The 14,119-nt window shown below is 32.0% G+C and overlaps 3 protein-coding genes across 3 annotated transcripts; 2 read left to right on the top strand and 1 right to left on the bottom strand.

The window, feature by feature from the left end:
• Positions 1-4,437: 4,437 nt before the first annotated feature.
• Positions 4,438-6,203, top strand: LOC111213580. Its single transcript, XM_022715375.1, has 2 exons — positions 4,438-4,943; positions 5,900-6,203. The coding sequence occupies exons 1-2, from the start codon at positions 4,511-4,513 to the stop codon at positions 5,992-5,994; spliced, it is 528 nt and encodes a 175-aa protein (XP_022571096.1). The 5' UTR covers positions 4,438-4,510; the 3' UTR covers positions 5,995-6,203.
• A 1,874-nt stretch (positions 6,204-8,077) lies between these two features.
• LOC125579153 lies at positions 8,078-9,765 on the top strand. Its single transcript, XM_048742826.1, has 4 exons — positions 8,078-8,516; positions 8,872-9,019; positions 9,119-9,206; positions 9,293-9,765. Exons 1-4 carry the CDS (start codon positions 8,179-8,181, stop codon positions 9,586-9,588), a joined length of 870 nt encoding a protein of 289 aa, XP_048598783.1. The 5' UTR covers positions 8,078-8,178; the 3' UTR covers positions 9,589-9,765.
• A 266-nt stretch (positions 9,766-10,031) lies between these two features.
• LOC125579152 (putative beta-glucosidase 41) lies at positions 10,032-12,819 on the bottom strand. The gene is made up of 11 exons (XM_048742825.1): positions 12,505-12,819; positions 12,341-12,407; positions 12,212-12,270; positions 11,948-12,023; positions 11,718-11,877; positions 11,393-11,648; positions 11,202-11,317; positions 10,888-11,111; positions 10,744-10,775; positions 10,448-10,659; positions 10,032-10,377 (listed from the first exon to the last, which is right to left on the bottom strand). Exons 1-11 carry the CDS (start codon positions 12,640-12,642, stop codon positions 10,149-10,151), a joined length of 1,569 nt encoding a protein of 522 aa, XP_048598782.1. The 5' UTR covers positions 12,643-12,819; the 3' UTR covers positions 10,032-10,148.
• Positions 12,820-14,119: the final 1,300 nt, after the last annotated feature.

A 14,119-nucleotide genomic window follows, 5' to 3' on the forward strand; every position in this document is an offset into this window, starting at 1 on the left:
AACAAACTCTTTCATTTAATGAAAAGGTTTTAAAACTAGTATTTAGATCATTTATAATTTTACATCAGAATGAAAATTTACTATATTTAAACAAAAATATATGATTATTTGTTCAAGTGTTATTTGTTTATCGGGTTTTATTGCTATTCTTTAATTTGTTATTTTATGTATTTTTGTGAAATTTTTCAAACTGTCGGCTTTGTATCTCGTATAAAACAAAGTTAAACGGAAAAATACTGGAAAATTTGAAAACTAATAAAATTAATTTTAAAACATGAAAACACAAAAAAAAAATTTAGAAGATCATTAAATTATATGATTATTCCGTCACATATTCTTTGTTTATCTGGTTTTGTTTGTTATTCCATAATTTAGGATCTTGTTTTATTTAATGGGTTTCTATTTCTGAATTTTTCAAAACAGTCAACTTTGTATCCTGTATTGAAAACAAAGCTAAAAGGAAATATACTGGAAAAACAGAAAAAAAAAACTAATTTTAAAACATGAAACCGAATTATTTTTTGAGAAGTTAATATGTTATTTTTATTATCAATTTGTTTAATAGTTTTCAATTTAATTTTGTAAATAATAGACAAACTCCAAAAAAAATAAAAAAATGAACTCTTCCATATAATAAACAGATTCTAAAAATAGAAATTAAATCTTATTTAATTTTCACATTGAAAAATTCATAATATTTAAATTAATTTAAGAAACTTTATATGATTATTCCGTCACGTGTTATTTGGTTATCGGATTTTGTTTGTTATTCCCTAAATTGGGGACTGTCTTATTTTATGGGTTTGCGTTTCCGGAATTTCCGAAACTGTCGGCTTTGTATCCCGTAGGGAAAACAAAGTTAAACAAAAAAAAGTTCGAAAAAATAACAAACTACTTTTAAAACATGAAACAAAAAGGATTTGAGAATATCAATATATTATTATTAATTTTATGATCTAAATAATGTATTAATATATGCAATATTATATTAATATATTATAATCTAAACTAACAGTGAAATATATAAAATATAAGAAAAATTATAATTTTACCACAAATACATGGCGCCGAAAAAGGTCGTGATCACCCAGTGGGCGCCGAAAAGGGCTTGCTACTTTCAAATTTACCTTTAAATGACTACATTTTCTTAAATTTCTTAATTTTGTGATAAAAAAAATAAACTAACCCTCTTAAGTTATTTATAAATGTTTAAGAATTATTTATGTAAGTTTATAAACTCAATTCACCTCTTAAATAATAACTCATTCAACACTAAATCCATATGTTGTTAGAGTATTTTTGATTGATTGCACTTTTGAAAAGTGGTATCCATTTTATGGTATTCAAGGAATTTTTCTAAAATTTATTGCAAAATATAAAACTAGATTAACAATGAAGCTATATTCATTACATTTCATGGCGTAAATCAAAGGGTCGGACTTATAATGTAAGGTAAAGGCTACAATGTACTTTCTAACCTTTTTATTTTTAAAATCCAATACATTGTATTAACTAATGTCATATTCACGTCAATCGCATCTAGTTATATATGTTATAGAACAATACGATTTTCTGTATATGTTGATGATAAAAAAAACAATACGGTTTATGAATTAAAACTTTACATAACATACATCAATTTGATACAACAATTCAACTAATTTCAATTGAATCCAGATTGGTATTAGATGAAAGTTATAAAAGAATGTAAATTTGATTAATCTAATTAATGTGCATTCGACATAAAAAGTAAAGATAAATATTATTAATCTAATTAATTACATGTAAGTTTGAGAGATTTAGAGCTAGATAGAACATGAACCATTTAAATCATGAATTTCTAACTTTATTTGTATATCAAAATCAATTTTGAAACGTTCAATAAGACTTAGTTTACAACAAGTTCTAAGTTGTATATGTGTTACATATAATGATTTTCTTATAGTTTTTTTACTTCATCGAAATATGAAAGTTTATAATGAATGACAAACATAGTCAGGATTAATAGTCTATATAGATTTATTACAACTATACTTTTGAAGTTGATGATTTTAAAAATAAATATTCTGAATTACGTCTTTAAATTTGTAAGAATATATATGTTGATAAGTATGTTTTTTAAAAATAAAAATAAACAAAAATATTTTATCACAAAGCAAAATTTGTAAGATTTAGCTGATTATTTTCTATTGTGCTATAAAATTTAAAAATACTATCTTATCAAAATAAACTTTGAGTGAAAATAAAATACATTGCTAAATTTTCAATCAAAATATAATTATTTTTAAATTCATATTTGAATGTTATTCTGCTGGTTGAACTTCATTTTAATTTTAACAGGGATGATAAAGTCCAGTTATGTGAACTGTATATACGGATATTTTTATTTGTCTCTTAATTTTATTTTATTTTACTAGAAAAGTTTTTAAATTTATGAAATACACAGACCCCACTGCTATAACTGAATTTATCTTGTGAATCACAGATGCGTTATGATTTTTCCAATAAAAGTCCCAATAATTACAGGGACCCAGCAGACTAATCAAAATTGGAAAACAAATACTACAAAATAAAACTAAAAAGCAAATGGTATCACAAAAACAATTCGATAAAAAAAAAAAGCAAATGGTATCACAAGTATCACGCGTGTGAAGCTGCATGAGCCACACGTGGGCCAATCTAATAACTGGTAACCTGCTGCGTCTCTCACAGTATAAACAGAACAAACGACCGCTACGAACCAAGTGACAACTCATCTCCAGGTAACCGGTATAAAAGGACCCACATATAATCCACGTGTAACGAATCTATTAGTTACCGTCAAGTTGAAACCGGTCCCCCTATTGGTTAACGTAATCATCATCTCAATTTTGGGACCTACTGTACTGTGGACCGCGTGACCCTCTCACAGTGGCAGAATAGTAATTCTCTCTTCAACTATGACTTAATAAATTAAATAATCTCTTTGTTGATCATATTTTAAGATAATTATTTTTAAATTTTGTTTTTACCTCATCCTGAGGTATAATGACCATATTGATATCTATTTATGATTTCTAAATGGATTTCATTTTCTTTAAATAAAATCTTAGCCAAGAGAAAGATTTTAAGTAGAGAAAGACTGTTCTCAAAATAAAATAAAAATAAAAATTAGAGAAGGACTAATTGTTCTTTAGACGAAGGGTGGGTGACTTTTTTTTACTGACACGTAATTTAGCGGTTACTTATTTAGCGGTTATTTATTTCCCTTTCATGCAAAGCCTTATGTGACTCAAAGCTTGTTGGCACTTTATATTTTTATTAAAAACTCATGGTCAGATATTCTAAATGTTTATGTCGTCTTTTTTTATTTAATTGAATTTTGTTTGCTTCTACACTGATAAACTTAATATTATAGTGAAGAACTGGTATCATTAATATAAAAAATGTATCATAAATATTTTAACATAATTTCAGAAATTTTTTGATTTAATATTTTTACTAAAATATTTGACATTTTTTTGTCGAAAAGGAAAAAACGGTCCAAAAATACAAAATTTTAGAACTCCTGTTTCTTTAGAAAAAAATTCTTCAACTGAATACAAAGTTATTAGCCTGCAATCAAAGGTATATACAAATATATGTATAATCATTTGATAACATGTATTTTCTAAGAAGCTTTCACCACCAACAAATACAAAAATACAAATATATATATATAATCATATGATGAAGCATTCTATATTACTCCTTAAACTATCAATTTCTAACATCTAATTCATACTCATTAGGTGTTGGATTACCCTGCAATCAAAGTTAATTATGTATACATCACATCCCTATATGTATATATGTATATTTCATGCTATAATATAAATATGCGTTTCCACATTATTAGCTAAATACAAATGTATATAAGGTCAAAATATCAATTAATTTTTTTACTTTCCAGTAATTATTTTTTTTTTTTTTTTGGGCAAAACCCAGTAATTATTTTTAAAAACAATGATAGACTAATTCAAAATTAAAATTTGTATGCCTCTAGACTCTAGTCCTCTTAATCATCTACAAGCTTAACAATCCAACTGTAAGAACCTTCAAGATGTCTTAGTTGTTAATACACACATTTGTAATTTTGAATAATTATTTATTAATACAACTAGCATTCTCTTATACACTTAGAACCATTATTATTATTTATTTTTTTGGCCAAGATTATTAGTGTGTTAAAGCTATTTTCAGGTTGTCCAACCACTTCTTTTGTTATTAATTATCTACATGGATTCTTTTAACTCTATAAATCAATATATAATTTCCATTTTTTCATTAATTTTCTTAACTAAAAATCATAATCACGTTAACCATATATATTATGTATGGCCCCACTTTACTCACCAACAAAGGATAAAAACGTAAATTGCTTTATTCCTCCTCCTTTAATATATATATCCTCTCTACAACAATTGTAACATCGCCGTAAAAAGGAACTCTGGAAGCAAAAATAAATCTCTATCTGTATTAGTCAAAAGCTATGGAGAAACTCATCTACCGAATAACCCTTCTCTTCACCACTCTCTTCCTCTCATTCTCTCTCTCGTCACCGTCTTCTCCGACGATCCACGACGTTCTTCGATCAAAAGGTCTCCCCGCGGGACTATTACCGCAAGAGGTTGACTCTTACACTCTTGACAACGACGGTCGTCTCGAGGTTTTCCTTGCAGCGCCTTGTCTCGCCAAGTCCGTGACGGGAATGCGCTTCGACTCTGTAGTGAGAGCGAATCTGAGCTACGGAAGCCTTGTCGGAGTAGAAGGATTGTCGCAGTTCGAGCTGTTTTTGTGGCTCTCGGTGAAAGATATTGTCGTCAAGAAACCTGACACCGGCGTCATTATAATCGATATCGGCGTTGCTTATAAACAACTTTCCCGTTCTCTCTTTGAAGATCCTCCCAAGTGTTTACCTCACGGTACCAAAAACGTTTTTAACTTTCTTTGATTTTTTTATTATTTATTTTCATTTTCTTGATATAATTTCCATCATCTTAATTAACGGTAAAGCATGTATTTAAATTATGCATATCTACAATTTTTATGTTATATCTTACTCGTTAAAACTGGATTTCGTGTAGGTCTAATCTAACTCCTAAATCATAACAGGTTTTTGAATCTGATCTAAGATTTTTTATTTTCTTTTTTCGTAATTATCTACCTGATTTAATTTTTATCCTAACAAAATTCAAATATTTCTAACAACAGAAAAAAAATCTATTCATAGATTTTGTCAGATCTGTTATTGTTGTTGATTTACAACAACTAACATTTTCACAAGAATTAGTTATTTTTTTTGAATAACATCAATGTTACAAATTAGAGTTAGTTGGAGTATAATTATACGGTTGTTCTTCAATTCTCGTCAAAAGCTAAATAAGTTGATTCTTACAGTAATATAAATATCTCAAATTAATATCACTTTTCAGTCTAATGTTCATCAAAATGTAATGGTGTAGCCTAATTTAAAACCAAATGCTGTAGAAATGAGACTTAGTTTTCCAAAACTGAGTTCATTTACAGTGGGAATATAAGTGTTGCAGTGAAGTCATGGGCTCGGATTGTGTGTGTTTTTAGACGACTTTGAAAACTCTTTTGGATTTTATTGTCTGAATATATTTGCCAGTTTCAATATGAGTCTTGTCTCTGTAACTGCTGACATAACATTTACTTTCCTTTCCTTTCTTATTTTATTAGAATAAGGAGTATATTCCATCAGTAACTTTTACCAACTTTTATCATTTTATTTTATTTTACCATACTATGAGATGAATACAAAAACATGTGAATATATTTCTATATTCTATAATCTATACATTTTTCTTTTTCTTTCTGGATGACATATCAATCTTGTAAGCTTGGATTTCTGTTTCAGGCGATTTGAAGAAAAAGATGAGAGGATACGGAAGATTTGAAGCTCTCAAGATGAAAAATTTAAAAGAAGGGTGGAGATCTCGATTGTTCTTTTGATTTATTCCATTTATATTATGCACTAATCAGAAAAACCAGTATGCTAATTATATGAGTCGGTTAGGATTTTGTTCGAGAGTTCTTGTAAAGAAAAGATTCTCAATGTTCTATCCTATGTTTTTATTTCTAGTTTATAATTTCTGTTTTCATTATCTTCGACTAAATTGATGATGTTTTGATAGTAATTTATGTGATTTGTTAAGTAATTACTTACAAAGTCCAAGTGGTTATAATAGTTTGGTAGTTAGCGGTTTATGGTGTGTTTATATAGTTATCAACTTATCATGATATGTACAAGGCTGTAACAAAAAAAATGTGAGGCTTTTATTGTGGGGGGGTGTGAGAGAAATCCCGAAAACAGGTATTACCTTAATTTGTCAAAGAACAATAATTTGGATTAATCTCACAAATAAGACGTCATGTGTTTTTTTTCACGACCTCGAAAGAACGTGTATCAGACCTTACTAGTTATGGTGATTTTACTGGCTAGCTTTGCTGGTAGTGCTAGATAGTAGGACTACATATGGGTTAACTTTTGCATACGGCATGAATGAGAAAGATCACAGAAAACTTGAAGATTTGGGTTTGACCTGGATTAGCCTCTGTTAATTATTTAATGGTGTAAAGTGTAAACACTCTTCCCGCAGGAGATCGAACTAGGAACACAAAAACTAACTCTTCTTGCTTAAATCATTGTTTGATCGTGTGGTTTTTTTGCTATCAATCGTGGATTAATTATAGCTTACTAAGTGATACATATAATACAATTATGGATGCGTTATTAGTTGGTACCTTTTATATAGCCTTGGGAAAAAAAATGAAAATTTTGATAGATATACCATTTCCTAATAATTTCTTAAAGCCTGCGAGCCTGTGACTTTATAATTTTAAGTGTGAAACGTAGATGGAATCACAAGTACGATCCTTTCCATGATCCATACAAATTCTACCGTGACCAATAGGTGACTTACGACCGAAAGTGTGCACAAAAGTCAGGGAATAGTATACCTGTTAATGAATAAATCATGAGATATGGAATTTAAATTTTAAAATCGCTCTGTCGATATTATTCTTCTACTGAGTTTGGACCTTGTGTTTCATTCACGTTTTGATTGAACACTAAGAGACATTACACATTATTAGGCGAAGAAGATCAGGGATAAAATTCTACATCGAATCGACCTGATCCAAGTTTTAGACAATCCTTAGAAACAGACATCAACCTTCCCCCAGTCAAATGTACATTCATGGGGTTCAGATGGTAGGACTCTCAATTTCCGTAGGTTCTTATAATTTAATGCAGCGTTCAAAGACCGACATCGTCCATGCACATGTACCCCATTTAGTGCCTACAAATAAAGAAATGAATATTTACATATATCATTACGTGAAAGAAGGCATTAAATTCTGAAACAGAAAATTAATTTTGTCTTCAGTTTTCTTTTTTTGGGGCATGGATGTTATTATCCATCGCTCTATTGCATATAACGTGGAGAGTACAAGTAAATATTCTAATATAGGAAAGCAAATCAGTATGTAAATATTTGAATAGCTTAAGAAAATTGATAACACAAATTTTGTCTTGACGACAAAGTAACATTTCCAATATAGTAAAGTAAATGTGCATGTAAAAATCTATCAAGAGATTGAAAATTGATTTTGTACCAACACTTAAAAAAACTTAATATCAAACTTCTCCCGATTATTATTAACTCTTTTTTTTTTTTCATATCATCGCACACATCGTATAACAAAGAAATTTAAAACCGGGTTTAACAAATTGGTGTGGACGCGGGGGGGGGGGGGGGGGGGGGGGGGGGTTGTTTAATTAAAATTAAGAAATGAGCCTTCACATTTATTTCATTATTAGTAAAAATAAAAATAAAATTCAAAAGGATTTTCTGGATCATTAAGACGATTCACTGTATGACTGTAAAAGAAAAATCGGAAATTAGAATGAACCGAACCTGGTCAAACTAACCGATAAAAAAAGAAAAGCCTTTCGAGTAGTAAAATCTTAATTAAGATAATTGAGCGCAATTAGGTTAAACAAATAAATAATATAAAGTCGGCCGTCAACTTCAAACGGATAAGGCATTTCTCTGTCTTTAAAAATCTTTTCCTTCATCGCAAAGTTTCCCATAAAAATCTCATCTCATCGAATCTTTCGTCTTGTATCGAACCATGGGCGGAGGAAGAGTCATGGCGACGGCGGCGAAGGTGGCTGGGATCGGAGTCGCCAAAGGTGGATTCAGGGGAGGATTCGGAGTCCCCGCGGCGGCGAATGATCAGTTCATCGTGAGAAACGCCTCCGCGTCTAAGCCGGTATCGGCTTCGATCTCATCGGCGGTTCATCCTTCCGTGGAAGAAGACGCGGTGGTTATGCGTAAACCGGTCTGGGAAGACGAGTGGGAATTCGCGGAAGTGGAGACGAAGACGATCCCTAGGGTTGTTTTCGACAAGCCTCCGTCTCTTCAGGAGGCTAAAGAAGCCACCGATGATCTCAAAGATGCCCTCAACATGTAAGATCTAATTCGACTTACGAGCTTTGTACTTTAATAATTGACTTAATTCGAGCTATCTTGATTAATTTTCTCGGTTTTGTTTTTTTCTTTTGTGCTTATGTTTGGTTTGATTTATGTTGTTACATTCATTTTTATAACTAGTTACATACATCGAGACCTGTTCTTATGTTTGGTTCTTGTTTAATTTATAGTGATGTTGTGTTTTATTTGAAACTTAAAGTATGTCTCTTTGAAACATTTTGTTCGATTTATGTTCTTACAACCTATGTGTGTGCAAGGAGTTACATGCATCGAAACATGTTCTTATGTTTGGTTCTTGTTTTTTTTTGTTTGATTATCGAACATGTGTTAGGGCGTATATGGAAGGGTCAAATGAAGTTGGTTCAGTTTCAAGAATGTTTTCAAGTTTTCAACCTTCTGAGAACAGAGCTGTTGAATCAGCTGTTCCACAGGTTGCCCTCAAGGCTTTTGCTTTTCTCAGTGAGAACACCGCCGCGCAGGTATAATCCATCTCCTCCTCGCTTTTCTCAGTTTGAATTGTTTCGGTTAAAGCTTCACTGGTGCTAGTCTTGAGAGTCTGATCTTTTCTCATTGTACAGTCTGTTGTTGCTTCCATTGCGTCTGACCCAAAGGTGTGGGATGCTGTCATGGAAAACAAGGATCTCATGAAATTTCTAGAGACCAACAGTAAGAACTTCCGTTTGGTGTTTTTATATGACAAATCAATCTTGACAGATAGTTTTTTTTTTTTTTTTTTTTTGTTTCGGTTGCAGCTGCTTCAACTACGGTTGAAGCTGACAATGACGACAAATCTGAACTTTCTAGCGAGACTGAAAGTGAAGAAGAGAGTGAAGCGAAGCCAATCAATCTCATGGAGATTCTGCGAGACATGAAGCTGAAAGCTGTTCAAATGATGGAAAATGTGTCTTCCTACTTTGGGGGGTTGTTCAGGACAGAGACTTTTACAGAGGGTGGACAGGAGAGGAAGAGGATGTTGCTCAACGACCCTACTACTCTCTTTGGATTAGCTGTTTGCGTTATTTTCATGGTAGTTCTGAAACGTGCTTAACAAGTTCCAGTTTCCTTTTTAAACTTGCCGATATAGCTTCATAACTACTGTAATCTCTTTCTGCTACTTCATTATCTCGTCTTAGAGTTTTTTTTTTTAATACTGTTCTACTTATGTTTGGAATGGTTTGGAACTTGTCTTTAATTTTTTCATAAATAAAAGTATGCTTTGGTTGTATTATTTATGTAATTGCAATTTATAAGTTTATATTCTCATCAAATGTGTAGATTGTTCTTATTAATTGCTATGGTTGGCTTAGAAACGACGTCGTCTGGAATACTCTTCCTCTTCCTCTTCTTCTTCTTGTTGCTAATGGTTGGCCCAAAAAATATGTCGTTTCCAGGAAAGATCCGGCGGCGCTTCTTATTGACTGGGGTTGTTTTACAACGGTAAAGATCTTGACATCAATCAATCATTTTGCTTAAATGTAACACATTTTGCTTTTAATTTCAATATAAAAAATAGGATTTTTATCCATTTTTCTGCTTGAATCTGTTTCACATTGCAAAAATGACCTTTTTGTATGAACAATCCGTATATATATTTATGTCTTTGATCTCTCATTTCTCCTGCAGAAGGTTGTCGGAATCTGATGGAGAATAGCTTAGATCAACCCGTTCCGAATGAAGCAATGTTCGAAACCATCGAGCAGAGGCTTTAGGAACCCTAGTGAGGTTGTTCTTGTAGTCCACATAGTATATCCCGAACCGGACAGTGTAACCAGAGTTCCACTCCCAGTTGTCTAGCAATGACCACACGAAGTACCCTCTTACATCACAACCATCCTTCCTGCAATACCCCAACCCAATCAGTTTATAAATTCCTTTATATTCTCAGGTTTCTAAAGTTTTATTATTACCTAATGGCAGCTGATAAGTTGGAGAGGTAGTCTCTGTGGAAGCTAATCCTCTTGTCGTCTTGTAATGCTTTCTCCATGTCTATGAATGGGTTGTTCTTCTCATCCATACCGTTTTCGGTGATGAAGACAGGAGGGTTTCCGTAGACGTCTTTGAGATACACTGCTAGTTTCCTGATTCCCCATGGGACTATGTGTAGCCAGCTTGATCCTGCCTAATGTCATTTTCAAGTTAAAGTTTCTCTTCATCAGAATTATTGCTTAGTATGGAAGGAGTAGTGAACAGAAAAATCACATACTTTTTCTCCTATAGGCACTCCTCCTCGAAATGCTACAACAGTTAACAATAGAGTAGAAACATCAGTTTACTACTTTTGTTTTCTAGCAGTAATGAGATATATGATATGAGAGCTAGTGTGTGTGTGTGTGTGTATGGATCTTACAGCTTGTGATCACTGCTGCATCAGAAGAAGCATCTTGTAGAATCAGTTTCCTTATCCTTGTTCTGTCGTTCCTTGTGTACAGTGTCGTGTAGTGGTTGATTCCAAAGAAGTCAAATGCCCCTTTTATGGTTTTAGACATCTCTGCTGTTATCTCTGGTAGTCTCTCTTCCACTAGTCTCTTCATTGAAGCTGGATAGTCTCCGTTTATTAGAGGATCCATAAACCTATTTTTACATCTCATTCTGTCACACTTCTGTTTACTTACTTTCTCTAATGCAAATTTTCATATACAGAAACGATCTTTATTATTTTACCATCCGATCCCAAAATCCATTGCTCTACGAGCTGCATCTCTGTCCTCATCACAATCAGACATTGGCTCAAACCATTTTGCATCTAACGACATCCCTATTCGACCACCTTGTTTCTTCTGCATTTTTACATTATTCCCACTTTATATTCTGTGGACCTAACATGTTCATTTTTTTTATATCTGTGGTCTTACCTTGAAGTGTCTCTGGTAGGTGTGGTAAGCAGCAGCATGAGACAAGAGAATGTTATGAGCTACAACATACGGTTCGACAGATGACTTCCCTTCCTTACAGAACCAATGTCCCAGAAGTGAGCACCTCCCTGGAGCCTGTATCCCTGTGTCATAGCCTTGGATCGTTAGCCCGCGTGGCTCATTGAAAGTGATCCAGTACTTCACTCTATCTCCGAACGCTTTGAAACAAGTGAATGCATAACGCTCAAAATCATCCCTGCACACTTTTCTTAGCATTTCATTTTGTCTTCATGATCACATTTTCAGCCAAAGATGATATACTTACACGACTTGTCTGCTCAGCCATCCTTCATATCTGTCTTCTAAAGCTTGTGGGAGATCCCAGTGATACAATGTCACATAAGGTTTGATTCCTTTGGCTAAAAGCGTGTCTATGAGTGTGTTGTAGTACTTAAGTCCATCTGGGTTTACTTCCCCTGTTCCATCTGTTCAAACGTTCGAAACTCAGTGATACACTACTCTTAGGCTTAGCACAGCTTAATGAATTAGACTTACTAGGGAATATTCTAGTCCAAGATATAGAGAATCTGTAAGCATCCATTCCCAGATCTTTCATAAGATCTATATCACTCTGTGAAAGAAAAGAAAAAATCAGAAAAAGTGTTCTTGCTTGTTAGATTTTCTCATTTATTTATCCTGTTGCGTCTTATCTTAGATTTGTTTGGACGTGGTTGCTCTATGGAGAAGCAACCTTACTTTTTTTTTTTATCTTCAAGTATAAGTCAACTTATGCTTCTATTTTAGGAAAAACATACATACATGGAATCTATGATATTGATCAACCGTAGTATCCGCATTGCTGAAATCCAATATCTTTCCTGTTGATCAATAACAAATAAACATTAAAATTGGACTTTTCTGGGTTCTCTGAAACTTTTTGTTTGATACCTGGTTTCTTGGTGAAAGTGTCCCATATGCTATCTCCTTTGTTTCCTTCATTCACAGCTCCTTCAAACTGGTTTATTGCAAGAGAGTGTTTGTGGGTTGAACAAAATATTTGATCATTTGAATCTTTCTTGAATCCGTTTGTAGAAGAAGGAGAAGAATGTCACCTGGTAAGCTGAAGAAGCTGTCCCGAACACAAACCCATCTGGAAAACTCTCTCTGGTAATAGATTCCGATGAAACTTGCTGACGAGACGCGATGAAGACCAGATACAGAACCAGGACGAGTCTCATGAAATATTCCATTTGTTGGCTGGCATGAATAAAAGAGCACAGACAGAGAAAAGATATAGGAGTGAAATTGTTTGGGAAAGGAAAGATTTGGAGGCAAGAAAGTGTGAGTTATTATGTGCAAAGCAAAAGGCTCCTCTCTTATGCGAAGGCTCTTCTTTGGTGTTGACATTTGTGTTTCTCTCTTCTTATATTATTGTACACGTTGCTTTTACTTCTTCTGCCAAAGACTAAGACTAAAAGTGTACTCTAAGATGAATATAAGTTTGTTAGTGAGACATTGATTCACTTAAATAAATACCTATGCTTTTTTGCATTATTATTTTCGTGCAAGGGACTGATGATTTTGTTATTTTTGTAACTCCAACTACAAGGTAATCCAATTGAAAAATAAAGTCTAGTTTATTTTTAGTTGAGTATGGAAATTAATATAAAGTTACTTTAAGCCTTTACATCATGTCAACACCACCTATCTAAGCTTATCCACATGTTGACATTATGGTATGTATTAACAAATTAATAAATTGTTAAGCCATTTTTTTTATCTAGTTCAACATCTAGTTATATAAATAAAGAATCTAGTTCAACATCTAGTTATATAAAAAAAAATCTAGTTCAACATTTTTTGTTTCGAATAAACTTTTATGTTCATTCAATTTTTAATTTCATTCTTTTTTTCTGAAATTCATCTAGTTTACAATTACTTGATACACATTTTAGAACAACTAGAGTTTTTCTCAGCGCGGTTATTTTGACTTGTTGCAATTATATTTGTTTTGCCAAACAAATTCAAATTGAGCTTTTGAATACAATATATAATTTGAATATATTTTACATGTAACTGATATAATTTTAAATGTAAATCTATTGTTTAGAAAATAAATTACATTTTTTACCATCTTTTAAAATATTTGGCCATTTTCAAAAATAGTGTTATTTTTTTACAATAAAATGAATTTAAAATATTATTTTACTGATATATACAGTATTATATAATATACTAGGGTCGGCCCGCCCTACGGGCGGGATATTAGTTAATTTGATATTCACTAAATGCTAGAGTTGAAATTTGTTTTAAGATTCAAGAATTTGGTTATCTGTTATGTCTTACTTATTAATATGCGGTGGTATAGTTGTTTTTCGATTATTTTTGCTTTGATATTGTATCAAATTAACTAATTGTCTAACTCATAATTATAGATGTACAAATGTAGATTTGTGATAAAGTTTGATGACAATACTGTTTTTTTTTAATTCTTATTCATAGTGGAGTGTGCATGTGTCAGAAAGAGGCCTATAACAACTTTTATGTTTTTGTGTATGGATTTTAAATATATATTATTTTGTATAATGCATACTTGTTCTACAACATTTGCTTGTAGACTAAAAAAATTGTTTTCTATATTTTTAAAAGAGAAAATATTTAGTCTAGAATATAACATGCACATATGTATTGACTATATATAAAAGTTGAGTATTATTTTAAAATGAC

Source organism: Brassica napus, chromosome A10 (genome assembly GCF_020379485.1).
Source record: "Brassica napus cultivar Da-Ae chromosome A10, Da-Ae, whole genome shotgun sequence".
Taxonomy (NCBI): domain Eukaryota; kingdom Viridiplantae; phylum Streptophyta; class Magnoliopsida; order Brassicales; family Brassicaceae; genus Brassica; species Brassica napus.

Coding starts and splice junctions, on each gene's coding strand:
- LOC111213580 (XM_022715375.1), top strand. CDS start 4,511: ATGGAGAAACTCATCTACCGAATAACCCTTCTCTTCACCACTCTCTTC. Junction 4,944..5,899: donor TCCCAAGTGTTTACCTCACG/GTACCAAAAACG, acceptor TTTCTGTTTCAG/GCGATTTGAAGAAAAAGATG.
- LOC125579153 (XM_048742826.1), top strand. CDS start 8,179: ATGGGCGGAGGAAGAGTCATGGCGACGGCGGCGAAGGTGGCTGGGATC. Junction 8,517..8,871: donor CTCAAAGATGCCCTCAACAT/GTAAGATCTAAT, acceptor AACATGTGTTAG/GGCGTATATGGAAGGGTCAA. Junction 9,020..9,118: donor GTGAGAACACCGCCGCGCAG/GTATAATCCATC, acceptor CTCATTGTACAG/TCTGTTGTTGCTTCCATTGC.
- LOC125579152 (XM_048742825.1), bottom strand. CDS start 12,642: ATGGAATATTTCATGAGACTCGTCCTGGTTCTGTATCTGGTCTTCATC. Junction 12,408..12,504: donor CAGCTTCTTCAGCTTACCAG/GTGACATTCTTC, acceptor GCAATAAACCAG/TTTGAAGGAGCTGTGAATGA. Junction 12,024..12,211: donor ATCAATATCATAGATTCCAT/GTATGTATGTTT, acceptor TTTCTTTCACAG/AGTGATATAGATCTTATGAA.